A 16,674-nucleotide genomic window follows, 5' to 3' on the forward strand; every position below is an offset into this window, starting at 1 on the left:
ACAGCCACGTGAATACAAATATTACACCAATATATAATATGTACACTTGTATACTCGAGAGCTTAAATCTTCCATTTCAATCACGCTCACACATTAAGGTTATTGTCATTGGTCAAAGCGCAACTTCCACTTGAATGAATCAATTAAGAAAGGCCCAGCAAAGACAAACAATATATGGTGGAAAAAGAAGAGACCATTTTCAAAAGAAATCTGTCCAAAATTGAGCAGAGATGCAATCGCTCCTTTAACACCACTTGATGACATAATTACAGCTTGTCAGCAAGCTATTAAGAGCTCATTTCAAGTCCAGATACAGGACATGTCGTTCTTAGCGCTGGAATCCGATGATCTAATATGGTCACAGTATAATGATAGCAGCATTCGCATAGTGGATTTGTGTGTGTGTGGGTGTGTGTGCGTGTGTGTGTGTAAAGTCCCAAATAACCCACCAGAGAAGCAGTCACAGTTGGGGTCTATCTTGCAGTCACAGTCCGTTGGAGCGCCAGAGATAACCGATATCTCCCCATTGGTTGACACCTGTGCAGTGTTCAAAAATCCATGTGACACAAAGCAACAAAACGGATCCATACTGATGCTAATATGTATCATCTTGTTTGGTAATGCTGAACAGCTGTTATGGAAATCGCACGATTATTAAACATTCCTTGAGCTCATCAACCCCATTTTCAACAACGGTAAAAATACACAGCATTTGCTATCAGAAAAAAAACAAAAACATGATGAACCCTATTCTCATACAAGGCGCAAGTCTAGAGTAAACCTCAGTCTAATTGTTCAGGCCTTTCTAAAATTTTGTGGCGTGTACTTTTTGTAATCAAATTTGCAGATGGCCTGGGGGGGGGGGCAAAGCAAGTGTAGTAAGTCTACCAAATATACAAACACGTTGAAATAAACCATTATCTGTGCATGAAAATGACAATGTGCAAGGGTTGGTGCAAGATGGCACCAAATACGCTAGACTAGATTTGTGCTGGCATGCAAATGAAATTATGCCTAGTTTTACAGCGTGCATACGTACGCCAGTCAAAAAAGCAAATTAGCACCTGATTACTATTTTTTTGTTTTTTTTTCTAAAAACTAAATTCATTTCATTTATATTCAATGGTAAATGAAAGTAAAGAATATATCCTGGCATCTAGACTTTATTTTTTTTGTTTTCGATAAACTTAAACTGCTGATGCAAATCACTTCAGAATATGAATCATTTGAAATAGCTGCAAACAAATCCGGATTTATCCATGTCAGGTTCCCCAATCGGACATTTCATAAACACACCATCAATGACGCGGAAAGTTTTGACTTGCCATGAGAACGGAGAGAAAGTCTGTATCATTGCTTATCTCTAAGCTTTGAAATCACCTTAATTCACATTAATTTCCAAAAGTCATTTTTACGTTTGTGTCTTCAACCTAAATGGGCGGGGTTATCAAAGCGAGCAGTTGAAGACTTTTTTATGTGTGTGCATGTTCCCAGAAGATTACTGCATACATGTGATGAAAAGTGCATCAAAGCATTACTCAGCGGAACATTTCAGCCTTGTACACAACCTTCTTACGTCAAAGCATTACAACTAATAAGGGAATTTGATGCCTCCATCTTCTTATCTTCTATCTTATAACCAAAATTCTTACTTGAGGGCAATATAATTCAAGGCAGATATTTCAACGCGTCACTAGATCATTTCACACTACATATATTCAATTCACAGCAATAAAGCAAACACGTGATAACTATTTGTGAATTATTCTTTCAATCTGATGGTATAAATCCAATAAACTGATGAAAATTAAACAGGCACATTTGCTACTATGCACATTGGGTCCTTGATTTGGGCCTTGAACTAACAAGAGTTTCATCAGGTGTTGTCGGCAGAGACGGAGCTGATTTCAAATGTCTTGTGACTTGACTGTGATCAAGGCTTCAAAACGATGCCCTCTACATGGAACAAGAGCTTGCAATTGATGCTTGTCACGATTTGCCCGCTGTCTATTCTGTGAGTGCGCTCAGAAGAAACATCCTGTGATCGTACAGAGAAGCGCTTCTGTGCGGGAGACAAATTGGAGGAGCTGCGTAAGCGGTTTTGACCACCAAGGGTACACACCGCATCTCGTCTAAAGTTAGCTGGGATTGGCTCCATCTCACCTGCGACCCTAATGAAGATAATTGCTATAGAAAATAGATGGATATATTTTTGTTGTCACCAGTAAAAATGGAACTGTGCAGAAGGGTTTCTAATATTTTTTTCAACTTCTATGTAGGTAATAATGATAGACTTGCTGCAGTTAGTTTTAAATTGCTCTTATATTTGCCCACCTTAGACGGTCGGCCTTGATGAATTGGTCAATGAGTGTATCGCCATTTAGATCAGCTTCTTAAATTTGTATTGCAATTTTACTAGGGCGGTCCCATTTCTTAAAGATTTTCTCATATTGCATGTATTTGTTTTTATAAAACTCATGAGGGCATTACTTCATTCTAAGAATCGAGCGGAGTTGAGCTATTGAGTGTTAAAATAATTTTTTGAAGATTAAAGATGTCAATGTATGCATTTAACAAATGTATTTGATGGTTATAGTCTAAGGCATGCTGGGAAAGTTTTTCTTCTTTTTCATTTGAATTGTAAAGGCTGCTGAGAAACCAGTTGCATTACCACAACCCACTGGCAATATGGACCATGGATGTAGCATTCTAAAATGCAAAATACTTGGGCGATCATTCTAACATTTTCACAAATTGGTGTGAGCATCACTAGAGATGTCAACATCAATTTTGGTGATGATTGAGGGCAGTTTTTGCACACACATTTAGTTTCCTACATTAAGCGCTATGCCTGTTGTGGTGCGTGACTGCATGGCAAGTGAGGAGGGAAACATTACAATTCGAACCATATGCTCCACCATTCCGTCTCTATTAACACTTGCTCAAAAATATTGTCACTGGCACTTTGATACAGCACTAGGTGTGCTTGTAAGCCTTTACAAATGAAATATACCAAATAAGCTATGCATCATTGTTTTGTCAGTCTCTTGCCATGTTTAGCTAAGAACAGCCCAATTTTATTCACTTAATTTACTTTTGACGGATCAAATCAACTCTACGCCAGGCTGCATTTATTCATTTATTATGACACATCAGTGCCAGTTTTCATCAGTCATCATAGAATTTCAAAATTCATCTTAGTATGATAGTTTCATTCATTCACGACTCACGAGGAAGAATTTCAATGTTCATATGCACTAAATGCCTTTGATGGTTTTGTGGGAGGCCTTACGATGAAGGAGTGGTGAGCAAATCCGCTTCACAAAGGTTGTGGTTTTGAATCAGTTGAGTTTGTCTTTTATCTCCAGACTTAAACAGGTTTTCTGCAAATACTCTGGCTTTCTACCACATCTATGTTAGGTTCATTGTCCTAAGGTGTGAGTGGTTATTCATCTATATTGTCACTGTGGAAACCCCTTTTGTTCAAATATGGTAGATAGATATATAGATAACGTGTGAAAATAGAAAGGTTAGATGTATTTGAATTGGTGTTGTTTTGTTAAAATCAAACGCTGTAATGCATCATCGCAGAAGGATCTTGTTGAGCCTTTGTTGCTTATTAATATCAGCTTATTGCATGGGGTGAGTCGGTTCATTATCTTATTTATTGCGTCGCTCACAACTTAAGAGGAGCTTGGTGAGACCTTGCGGACTTCAAAGTGCACGGCTGCTGCTGGCTCCATGTTTGTAATAAATTTGTGATTTTTAAAGCCGATTGAATTAGTGATTTATCTTATTATTGGTTGATGTTGTGTTGATGTGAGTCTTTAGTGGCGACAAGGTAAGGTATAATACAATATGAACGACACGCAAGATGTTGTTTTTTTGATTTCCTAAAAATTTGTCATTTTGACAGTATGACGATTCTGCAGGACACGGACGATGTGCCCTGAAATTGGCTAGCGACCATTCTTGGGTGTACGCCACCCCTGGCTCCAACTCAGATGGAATCATCTTGAGTACAATTTTTTTTTTGCAGAGAAGTGGAAGGAGTTGCAAAACAAGGTCTATAAGAGAGTCTATAAGAGAGTCAAAGGTGCTTATTGTTGGTTCACAAAACAATGCAAGCATATAAACAAGATATGTGAACGAAATGCAATGAAACGGCAATGGAGGATGTTTTCTACTCCACAGATTCCTGAAGGGTTCTCACTTGAGTCAGTGTACTGGGACTATTGATTGAGGCCAGTGAGCCATATCTTTGTTGGTGTTGGTGCTTAACTTTTAGGAAGTGTCAGGCTGAAGGAAAACTACATTAGAGCGGAAAGCTTTAAAATGAAATGCGGCGCTGTTTTTGATTTTTATGACTTCCCAGTATGAGCATTATAGCAATATTTGGGATTAGAAACTCGACTGCAAAAGAATCATCAGTAATAAATGCTAATGCGTCGAGTGTTTAATAGATGTTGTGACCTGCTGAATGCGATTGATGCGCCTCTCATCCGTCTCAGCAATGTACAGGGTGCCCAAGTGTGACACGGCGATGGCTTTGGCGGCTTCCAAAGTGGCCCGAACCGCAGCCCGGCTCATTAGGTGGTGGTCAATACCCGGCACCTGGCAATGGATGGGCCGGCCGGCAACAATACGCACCTGAAGAGTCTCTGATACCTGAAAACATACATGTTTGTGTGTTAGTCATGGAAAGGAGGAATATGAAAGAAAACCTTTATCTTTTATCTGGCAATTTTAAATCTGTGATATTCCGTGTAAAAATAATGACAGCAAACCTAATCCTTCCATTCTATTCACTCTCTATGCACACGTAGTATGTTTCTCCAGAGCCTGGAATATCTATCAAATGATGAACTACACATTTTTTCAAAAATTATTAATAGCCTGGCTGACTATCCTAAACGGAAGATGAAGCCTTCCTGAAAAGGGAAAATGCATTTTTTATTTGCGAGAGTGAAGGTGCTTGTTTTTGCTGGTGCACGTCTCTTGCCTCTGTCAAGGGACCCTCTGACCTTAATATGACTTCTGTTCCTTATGTTAATGTGTACAGTATGAATATTCTTAAGCTTTTCTACTTTTTTACCCCTTTGAGTTACCTCCATGACCCTTCAAAGACCACCATGTGCATATATCCGCTACGACCTGTACAAATGCGACTGGAATATTCTGTGGACTGTTTCAAGCTTCCTTTTGAAAAGTGTTTCCACAGTCCCATAAAATTACAAAAATGTGTATGGCATGTTAATTGTCACAGTTTAAGGAGGGCCACCATTTCCACGATTTATTTTTTCAACTCACACTGGTTAATCCAAAATCTATTCTAATCAGATGTTTAAACTGGTCAAATTGGACTGGAGTTTCTTAATGAATGGTATGGTTGTCTCACTGAAAAAAAACCTCCATTTTATTTCATCTACTGGTTCCATGAAAAAAAGCATCTGGATCGAAAAATATTTTTTTAATTAGAATAAAATGTATCTCGATCCAGATGATCTAATGAAATATAATGCAACAACTTGACAAATGGAAATTTGTTTTCTCAATGACAATTAAGCATAACTTTATTCCTGTGGTTCTGAGTCCTCCGCTAATTGGGACGGGGCAACAAGCTGTGCCCGGTACTGACAAACCTCTACGATGACACTCTACTCTCAGCCATGTCAAGTCTTTTCATCATCTTGTCAGACTCTTAGGGCCCGATTTTTGTTTCAAGTGAAAGTCTAGTGCAAAGCGCAGCATATCTGTGCACATTTTTCTTTCTTTTGTCATTTTGCTCGGCATTGCGCTGGTAGAATTGGGCATAGCGGGGCGTTTGCGCCTTTGTGCACCGTTGTGGGATGGATGGCATGGATAGAGACTTTCCCCAGCCAATCCTAGTGGCATCCCTCATTTGCATCAAAATCAGGGCGGACGGAGGTGCAGCTCGCACGACTACGCCGTGCTTGCATGACATTGACAGGTAAACTGCAAGCTCTCCGCTTGCTGATGATTTAGTCAGTCGTGCATGTGATATGAGCGATTGAAGACCACTTGGACCCCTGATTGTGTGACTGTGAGTTTGTGAATGTGTGAATGGGTTGATTGCGCGAAGGTGGCTTCTTGAAAAGTAGATCTTCACTCAAAAAAGGTTGGGCACCTGTGCTCTAACCTTCACAACCATAGTTGCAATCTTGTTGACATTTTACCATGACAATGTTGCGTGATATTTATTTCAATCTTGCCTGACGCGATTTATGTTTTTCACATGAGAGGCAATCCACTTTTGGCTGACATGTTTTTACATCAAAGTGAGTGACAAACAAAAGAACGGCTTCTGCAGCGACAGACATGCGGCGTCTCTTCTTCAGCAGGGAGCATGATTTTCACTTCATCTTCCGTTACTTGTATCATGCAGAGAATTCAGATAAAGTGACAACATGGCAGTTTGCTAGAAATTATTCATTGTTCCCCTCTGCAGCAAACGGAATTGGTATCTCCCAGAAAAGCACACGGATTGCTGTGTATACAACGTTTGCTTGTGTGTGTGTGTGTCTACCTGTAACACAATGTTGTTGTCCAGGATGTAGAGGGAGTTGTCGAGAGGGTTGATAGCCAAGTCTGTTGGCCACTCCAGACGCACCTGCACAACCACGCACAGAACATTCATGAATACAACAGCCTTGGCCCTCAAGTGTCAGTTACAGGTGATCGGAATAATATCTGCGTAATAACATAGCATTTGGCCGCTTGGCCCTTCCTGCGCATGCAAAGGCCAGCATTAGGCAGGGAGCATTGCCTGTGTTTATTCAAGAGCCACAACTGCTCGTTTCAATGCTGATCCAAATGTCAGCCAATAACCATGATCGCCACGTTCTGAAATGGCGTACCCTGCTTACTAACACTGCGGGGGTCAAAGACAGACAAAGCGACACTGGATCCACGCACATTGCCGTCCCCCGCATATGCAAAAACACTATAAAACACAAGCTGGGCTCTTTGTCTGAGGAGATTTGTTGGAGGGGTAGGAGAGGTGATTGATGACTATGGAGTGGGATTGGTAAATAAATGGATCATGTTAAATTGCCACTGACATGTCCAATTATAGGCTCTGTCAAATGGGAAAGAAGAGGTTTCAGTCTGAAATCCCATTTTAATGGGTAGAGAAATTAATCAAGCAGGGCTCATCCCGTCTTGAGACAAAAGACGACACACACCAGATCCCTGCTCATGATACTGAACTTTTCAGTAATGGCAGGCAAACGCTGCCGCATACCGCATACAAAAAGTCTGGCCTTAACAATTTCTGTCAAAAAGAGCTCAAACCTTTGCGTTATTATAAAAAGTCAGTGTCAGTCTCTATTGAACTGATTTGTTCAAAACAAACGGGTCAGCCAGACATGCAAATTTCTTTTAACAGAAAATCTGATGCTGTGACTGACTTTAGCTGAATATGATTCAAAGACAAGAGTTTGAAGTGAAAACTCTACCTCTGTTTCCTGAGGAACTAAGGAGGTCTTTGAAAATACAAATCAACTTTGTCCCCACATACATAAAAGATGAATCATTCAAGTGTCTGTCAATAGTTGATTCTGGAGTGCTTTCCCAATCAGCTTTTGTGTTATAGAACGAAAAGTCAAATTATTCTTGTCCAGTGAATTATACAACTCTGCAACACACAGTTTTGATTGATAGGCTCAGAGGTACGTCAATTTACAAGGTTTATGAATGTGTTTGTCAGAGTGTCCGGGGTTGAATATGAATCCATCAAATCTTGATGCAACGCCAGTAAAAAAATAAATAAATAAAAAATAAAATAAAATCTCTCTCTCTCTCTCTATATATATATATATTCGTTTTTGTTTATTTATTTTTTTTCGAATCACGGTGGCCCCCACCTGCACACAATGCATATTTGACGTACAGGTCAGATGACCGCGAGCCAACCTGAGCATCCATACTGCAGCCTCATCGAACAAGATGAAGTTACATCCACATACAAAAGAGGCCTGGCTCGGATTTAAAAATAATCAGAATTGTTTGCCTTTTACATGGCATGAATAAATTAGCTACATGTAGGTCACATATAGGCAAAATAATCTAAGTTGAGCAGCAGTGTGAACATAGTTTAAAATGGCCACGTGAATGAGAATGTGAGTGTGGATGACTGTCTCTCTATTATATTGCAATCCTGTATTTGACTGAATATCAGTTCTGATTGTACCCCCCTCAAGTCATATGGAAATGAAATAAGGCTTGGTTATCAATTAAAAAATCACCAATGGTAAAGTTCCAAATAAAATGAATAAAAAAAAAAAAACATTACAAAAAATTTTATTTAGAAGATGACTTTAAAATAGTGATGTCTTAATGTCTTAAAATAATATAATAACTCAGATTCCGATGCTGAATTGCCATGGAGGAAAATACAACTATTTGAAGAAAACATTTCCAGATCTGTGTTGCATGCAAGCTTAAGTTTAATAAAATCACACTTCTAAAAAAGTCCACTACCACTGAATTTTTAGACTACGCTTCATAAAACATCAAGTGTTGTAATTCAAAAGTCAGTTTGACTTTGCACAAAACCCGTGCCAACAATCTGCTGTTTATTTGGCATAAATTAGCGTGGTGGTGTTTGTCAAGTCAAAGAGCTACAGAAGTTTTGATCAATATTGCTGCCAGTTTAAGGTCAGTGCAGTTTACAAGAGCAAACACAGATGGAGTATGATGACGGTCAGATGTGCTGCAGAGGATGATATCTAACAGGAGGATTGAACTGGCCTCTTTAAAGGCATGCAATTGCATCTCTGGAGACTCACCTGGCCTGAACAGTCATACCCAGAGTCATGCACACACTCAGGCACACACAACTCTGTGTGTGTGTGTGTTTGTGCAGAGATCGCACTTCATCTATAATTCATCTGCAGCTCTAATAGGCCTGACTTAAGTCAGCAGTGTGATCTGAAGGCTGGCTGATCAAATTAGCTGCCTTTGGTCTTCACCAGATACTGTCACACGCGCACACACGCACGTACACGCACGCACACAGCACAGACATGTAAAAAATATGCATACGCACACTCACGCACACACACAACACACACGCGCGCACACATACGCATATTAACACTCACACGATGATTAAGTCAAGTCACAAGAGTTTTTGGGGAGAAGTTTAGTAATTTAAAATTACACTGAAAAATAAAATGCAAAAATCAAACTTTCAAAAATCTTCTTTCTGATTGAAATACAATACAATACTACAAATACTACAATATTAAGCTTGTTAATTGTCCTAACATTTCTTCAAATTCAAACAGGACTCAGTGATGAAGCAAATATTATTAAAAAGCCGATTATGGGAATTAACAACTTTCAACTTTACGAAACAAAAGACTTTTCTTTTAAGATTTTACCAGTCATATGCAAACTAGAATGCGCATCACGATCCAATATTTGAACATTATCTAGTGGAATTAATTATTTAATAAACTATTCATTGATCTTGGAATTTTGCCAAATGGAAATATTCTATTCTATTCATTGCTTAACCCTTGCAGGAGTGAGTGGACCCTACACTCTTCCAAAAGTGGGTCAAAAATGTCCCATATGAGAATCAATGTGTTTCTATGCCATTTCGGTGACAGAAAATCACATATATAATATTTAGTATTATTTAGGACCACAAAAAATATATTTCATGTTTGAAATATCCTTATTTTTCACTTTTTAACATTTTTGAAAAGTTACCCAGACCAGCAATAGAAAAATGCGAACATTTGTTTATTTGTCCGCGTGTTTGGCAATGTCAATTTTGTTGTACTACAGCACCATGGGCCACCTCTCTGTTTGGCCGTTGCAAATGTTGTCGCCAACAACTTGATCAATAGTGTCTACACCGCCTTTCAACTTGTTGTAAAATGTAATCACTTCTGTTTTTTTCTTACTGCTATTTTCATCCACTACTTTGTCGTGGTGCATCGTGCTCTGAAGCACGCCAGCTTTTCCTTTCTTTCTGACATAGTTGACCATTGTGAGGTTGTTATTGAATCTAAACTCTGTGCTGCAAACTTCCTTGGACTTGGTAGGCTTCATCAGAAAAGGGATGTCTTATTTTGACTTAGCTCTTCTCACTTCCTGCAAGCACGGTCAATCCAATGAAGGCCATGAATTCATCTTTGGTGACATTTTTCCATTCTTTTCCTCTCGCTGTTGCTTCTCTCCGTCCTTCCAAGTTTGAGCACTTCATCAGCTCTTATGTTATATTATCAATGATAAAGAGTTGATAACAATCAAAGGTTCCCATTGGATTCCATAGAAAATGCACGCGGGCATTTTTGAGGTAAGTTAAAATGTGAATTGTATTATACCTGGAAAATTTCCAGTATGAAGATATTTCAAGAAAACTACCTCACCGGGTCATTTTTGACCCACTTATGCATCTAAGGGTTGACTAAAAATGGTGTTTTTTTGTTAAATATTTCAATATATTATATTTCACATTAAATATTGCTGTAGTCCGCACCCATATCATTTTTTCCAATGTCGTGTAGCAAAAATATTTAAAAATTTAAAATAAATATCAGTTTACCTGGCTGATGTCCATACGTGCATCACAACTTAGGGGTTGCGTTGACATCAATCCATTGGAGCCAATCACAGTGGACAGCAAGCCCCTTTCATTAATCTTCTGAATGGTGGTGCCATCAACAAAGTAGACGACACCCTTTTTATCCACTGCAATACCTGGCGGGTGAGAAAGCGAGGCAAAATTAGCTTCAAAGATGAGACGAGAAGAGAACGCGGAGAAGAAAGCCCAAATCAAAAAGGGGAAAAGGTGAGGAGTGATTGTGACAAGATGGGCAAAGTCAAGAGACGATGGGACTTTGAAGCAGCATTCAATTCAGTTAGACATTCAGCTCAGCTAGTGACTGTCTTATCAAACGTGCTGCACTGCAGAAATGTAATTATATTTCCATCCCAGAGACCACAAAAGGGATTAGAACAATACAACTGCAGGAAGAGCTTATTTGTCACATTAGATGCGAGCAGGGTGCTTCAGTGAACTTTTGACATTTGGTGCTTGCAAATTTACATTAGAAATGTTCACCCACGAAGCATGTGTGCGTGGTTTTCTCACAACACTGACAAAAACATAGGTGTGTGTGTGTGTGTGTGTGTGCTTTGTTATGACCAGTGTACACTTGAACTCTCCTTGCAGTCAGACACTGCAGCAGGAAGTGAGAGCAAGGCAAGTCGAGGTATTAAAGGCCATGGCAGACGATGACTCATCTGGAATGGATGAGGAGCGACCTCCCACAAGACCCCCACCCTCTCCCCTCTCATCTTCATACACAAAATGGGCCCTTTGACTCAACCCTCAACTCTCATTCCGCAGCTTCACCTTGATTGCATTTACTCTATATCGGCAACAATCAGCCGTATTTCAGCGTTCCTTGGCGCCATCTCCAATGCCACTTAAAAATACATTTGGTTTATGGTTCATCATTAAGTTATCCATATTCCTTTTTCACACTCATGCCTCAACGGACTTCACAGAGACATTGCATATTTAGATTAAACAAAGTTAGAATCAATCACTGAATAAAGTGTGTGAAAGGGTGATACTGTATATAAAAAGCTTCAAAATGTTTCAGGCACCACACTCATATTAGTTATTATAAAACAGTTATAAAACACAAAACATGTGCTGTATACACATTATTTTTGGCTCAAATGTGGAAATGGACTTTTTGTCTATGTGTGAAAGCTTCTGTGCATTTAATGAGCTCTGTATTGCCACATTGTCATCGCATGCAACAAGCAATTCATATTATGAATCGCCCCAAAAACAGTGGCTGAGTGTGAATAGTGTGGCACCCCCATTCCACCGCGCCAATGTTGTAATGGAAACGCAATGGAGGCTGTTTGGTGTAGTGCTCGTTAAAGTGTGGGTTTTATAATAAAATACACATCCAGTTTCTTTGCTCTAACCCAACTCGGACGGCCTTTATTTGTAACAAGCAGCTTCTCAAGTCAACTGCTATCATACGTTCAGGCTTCAACTGCCTGTAACAGCACGCAATTGCCCCCTATTGGCACAACTGATAACGACAACATATCATATTGTTACAGTGCGGAGTGGCGTGGCGTGGGGATGTTTGGAGCTCATGCACAAGTGGCAATAATGTGAAAGTCTGCTGCTCCTGCACTAAGGAACAACAAATAGAAAATTGAGACTGTATTTGATTTTTTTTTAATTTTAAAGAAAGATCAATGATTTTTAGAGCATTAAAAAAATCTATGGACATCATTTGTTTTCCCACCATAGCGCTTTTACAACAACTACAGTTGAAGCAAAGCACAGTGTATTATTGACAATAATACAATAACCATCATCATCAGTGAAAAGACATTTCTTCCACCCATTCCTTGCCTTTTAGTTTACCACAATGATGAAAATAAATCCTGAATCCATATATGTATCAACATCATCTTATCTTACTTCCCCCATCGCTGCAGAAAATGTATTTAGATTTAGAAAAGCTGTTGCTATCAGCATCCATTAATCAAAAGGGTTTTAATTAGACCCCCGCGTCTGGTTGTAATCGTGGTTAGGATTATTGCCTCACAGGTAGACCAGTCTAATTCCATCATGGGCCGGGTTGATTTCCAGTCGAGCTGCAACTAGTCATTACTTTAGTAATCAATTAATCTGTGCTATGGATTAAAAAAAGATTCAATTTCCATCCTTATATCTATTGAATATCAGAACACTATTTCAAATTGACAGTGCAGTAAATGCACAAACATACATTATGAATTAGTCAGTGGTTTTGTCCTTGACGTGTCATGAAAGAGGCAAACATGATCAAAAAGTCAAAAGTAAAAGCAGATGTTTGGAAATATTTTATTTAGATTTAATAAAAAGATAATAGGACCCTATTTTGGTAGACTGAAGGGCGCAACTTCATTTGCATGCCAGAGCAAATCTAGTCTAGCATGTACGGAGCACGGAGCAGCCTCACCTCTGACGCAACTGCCAATAACTGAAAGTAGTTTTTGCTCAAGGAAAAACAGGCGGATCTTCATTTTTGTGCCAGGGCAATGCTCTAGTTCTACGTATTTGTGAATTAGGTTGGTGTGCTCCGTCTCACTGGGCATTACCCCCAGCACATCCGTAATTTGGTGACAAAAAGTCAACACGATTTTAGAGTTATAGCAGAGATTTTATTTTGCAGCACAGGTGGTCTAATGTGATTTTGGTGCAGTTAATTGAGGCACAGGCAACCAGATTCGGTGCTCCTTGGATGTGCTTGGACGACCACTTTATTTCAATCATAGAAGCCCTCATAAAAGCCCTCTGAAACATTGTTGAAATCATTATAAATTATAATTACAGTCATGTTCTCATAATCCACTCTTCCAAATAAATGTGACACTTTTTAGACTGGCAAAAAAATATATATAATATATATATATATAATTTTTCAAAGTACAACTTTGCTCAATTATAGTGAAATGAAATGTACTGTTTTGGAACTAAATGTTTACTGTTGAGAGGCTGAACTATCAAGGATTTGGTTAATTTGAAATTGAACGAGGACTTTAAACCATAAATCAAATATAAACAATAATTGTCAATTAATTTGATAATCAAATAGTTGTTGATTAATCAATGCCCCTATAATTTCCAGTTGCTTCCCTTGACCAAGGCTTTTCAAAGAATTTCGGATTCAGTCACCAGGCACAATGCGCTTGACACCCATTGGTCCTTCTGCGTGGAAATAAAAAAAAAAAAAAAACTTTTACTATTGATTTTAAAAGAACATATTTAGGAATACTATGAAACTTTCAGTTTAGTCGAGAAGCATTTAGTTTCGTCCCTATGATCCAATCAAGCTCATATTCCTCCTCCTTGTGCTCCGCAACAGCATTCTAAACATCTCATTCATCACGTGCCACCATGAGACAATCTCTCTCTCTCACGCAACTGTGGACCGACCCGTTGGGTCGTAAATTGTGCAGGTGGAGAGGTGACGTGGGCATGCAGGGCCAGGGTCAGTGTGTTTTCTCCCAAGGCCAGGAGGTGAAATGCAGAGCTCTTCCTGCTGGCCCCTTCATCTTCCCTCTGACACAGACAGATGAAACCACGCACACAGCCTCGCACCAGCACCCCACTCGTCAATAGCCACGACCCGCCAAGCCACACAGACCCAATATGTTTCCATGCACATCTTCTAAAGCGACTTTTGTCTTTTCTATTCCTGTATTTCACGAGTGCATCAAATCAGTGGCCTCTGACCACTCAATAATGTCAAGGCTCTACTTTTTCCTCTCCTCCTTTCATTCTCCTGACCTTGCCATTTCTACTCCTGTCACCTGGCATTATGTAAAAGCAACATCTCAACCTAGTGTGCAGCCTGAGCCCGCTCACATCTACATGTCTGTGCATTCTCCTCGCAGTATAGCCATCCCGGATCCATCCAGTCCTACATTTCCTTTCACTCCCACCCCAACATTCCATATATAGCACTTCTTAAAACTGTCCTTGATCGTAGAGCTCATAAATCCTGCACAAGGACAGGACAAGGAAGCCGGGACTATGTCTCAGTATCTCCCTCCTCACTTGGCCCTTCGTATTACTCTTCCTTGCATGCGTGGTATGTCTTTTATGCATCTTACACTTGGACACTAAGTAATGGCAATCTTTGACCATTATTTCTGTGTCTATAAATAGAATTAAACTAATTTGTCCGCAATGCTGATAAGGTGGGTATTGAAACCGCCACAGATTAGTCCATATTGGCTGCATTTCCCTCCATAGTTGAGAAAGCCATGTAAAGAGAATTAATATTGCATCCATACAGCCCATGGATTATTACAAAACATACAAAGATAGTCTCCCACAGAAGACCTGGCAGACCTTATACTGATGTTTTGAGGCAGAGATGGCGGCAAGACAAACGGACATGATGAGGAATAGCTTTAATTAAGCAACATGAGCCAATCACTCTCAAGCAAAACAGTTTTTTCAAAAATCCTCATCAAATGAATATCCGCTATAACGCCCGCCGTGGAACATCAATGCAATCTAATCTGATGAATGCCACAGAGAGGGGTTTTAGTAAGGCATAAGTGTTGATTATAGCTATTTGAAGAGAGTGAGCCACAGGAGATTACTGGGCAAACAGACTGAATGTTGGGATGGTGAAAAATTAAATGAAGGGAGAATGGCTACGGTAATTATAAAATATGTTATAAATGCTGAATTTTACAATGCAGCAATAGTTTACAGCTTGTTACAGCATATAGTAAAATGAAGATGTGGTGTGTGGTGTGTGTGCGTGTGTGCATGGTGAATACTGAGTGCGCTTTGAAAACAGCAGGGTTAACGATGTCACCATTGATGTTTCCTTGCTACTTTGAGCTCTTGCAATTTGATAGAAAAACAGCAAGTGCACTGCAAGAGCAATTCTAAAATCACTTGTCAGGCTATACAGCTCACCAAAACAACAACAACCTGTGTGCAATATAATCACAAAGGAGATCTATTTAAATGATATAAGAATGAAGGAGAGATACAATTATTCATGAAATTCCATCCATCCGCCTTACATGCACGCTCAAACTCTACAAAAGCATTAACAACCAATAAAAGATACATTCAACCAATGAAACTTTTGTTGTGTTTGTACCTGTGATTGCATTAGATGTCACATTAAATCAAGACAATGCTTTATTGCTTAACCAGTAATGCGCACCTTCGGTTACAACTTGAATGAATCAACGTCAAATCATAGGCTTGACATGTATCATAGAAGAATAACGAGGTGCATGCTGGATGATTGCTTAACGCCGTTGCCTCACAGCAAAAAGGAAAGGCATATCCATGGGCTAGGCAGACTAAAAAAAGAACTATGCCCGCCTGTGAACTGCCTGCTGCCCACTGAAAGCCACTCTATGCCTCCTGAGAGTTGACGTGATTTTATCGTAGCTAAATGTCCGAAATATAACCAGTCGGGGTTCGTGTGCACATTTTGCTCTTGTCCGCTTCAGCCTGTGTAAGTTGTTATTTAACCATTCACCACTAGATGGCAGACACCACTTAGTTGCACTTGTACCAGGTTTTATACTGCTTTATACTGTTTTACATACCCTGAGTAGATCTAATCAATTTTACACATTTGGGATGACATGCAGGACAAACATAGTATGTGAATAATATAAAAAGTGATCAGATTTTTTTGAAAGAAATGCAAAAATAAATGTATTCTTATATATATATATATATATTAAAAAAGACAGTTAATACAGCGCTATAAATAAAGTTGAGATTTTTTTTCATAGATCGGGTGAGGAAGTGCATGGTCCTATGTGGGCCTCTGGTAGCAGCAATGGAAAACTGGCCTACCTCCATTATGTAAGTTACCCAACCCTATTCTAAATATTCACCTGCCACTGTACATCCCTATAGACATTTAGTTTCTAAGCTTCTCTGTATGGAACTACCACAGATTTGAGACAGCCGCAACAGAACAGAAATTTGCAAATAATACACATCTAAATGGCACATAATTGCAGCTAGTATTTATTTATTGCAACTGCAATATTTCACAACATTGTGAACCAGCAGGTGCATTATAATTTCACAGTGCCGTGCTGCCACTGTAATAGTTCGTC

At 39.3% G+C, this 16,674-nt stretch overlaps 1 protein-coding gene across 1 annotated transcript in view; it reads right to left on the reverse strand.

The window, feature by feature from the left end:
• tenm1 (teneurin transmembrane protein 1) overlaps positions 1-16,674 on the reverse strand; it is a 214,355-nt gene that overhangs the window by 27,179 nt on the left and 170,502 nt on the right. Inside the window, exons 23-26 of the mRNA XM_088292837.1 lie at positions 10,583-10,737; positions 6,548-6,631; positions 4,474-4,668; positions 450-537 (exon numbers count right to left, since the gene is read on the reverse strand). Of these exons, the coding sequence (XP_088148963.1) occupies positions 450-537; positions 4,474-4,668; positions 6,548-6,631; positions 10,583-10,737 (522 nt within the window). The remainder of the gene's footprint in view (positions 1-449; positions 538-4,473; positions 4,669-6,547; positions 6,632-10,582; positions 10,738-16,674) is intronic.

This window comes from Idiotropiscis lumnitzeri, chromosome 4, assembly GCF_059441095.1.
Source record: "Idiotropiscis lumnitzeri isolate Australia: NSW breed Sydney's pygmy pipehorse chromosome 4, RoL_Ilum_1.0, whole genome shotgun sequence".
Classification (NCBI taxonomy): Eukaryota; Metazoa; Chordata; class Actinopteri; order Syngnathiformes; family Syngnathidae; genus Idiotropiscis; species Idiotropiscis lumnitzeri.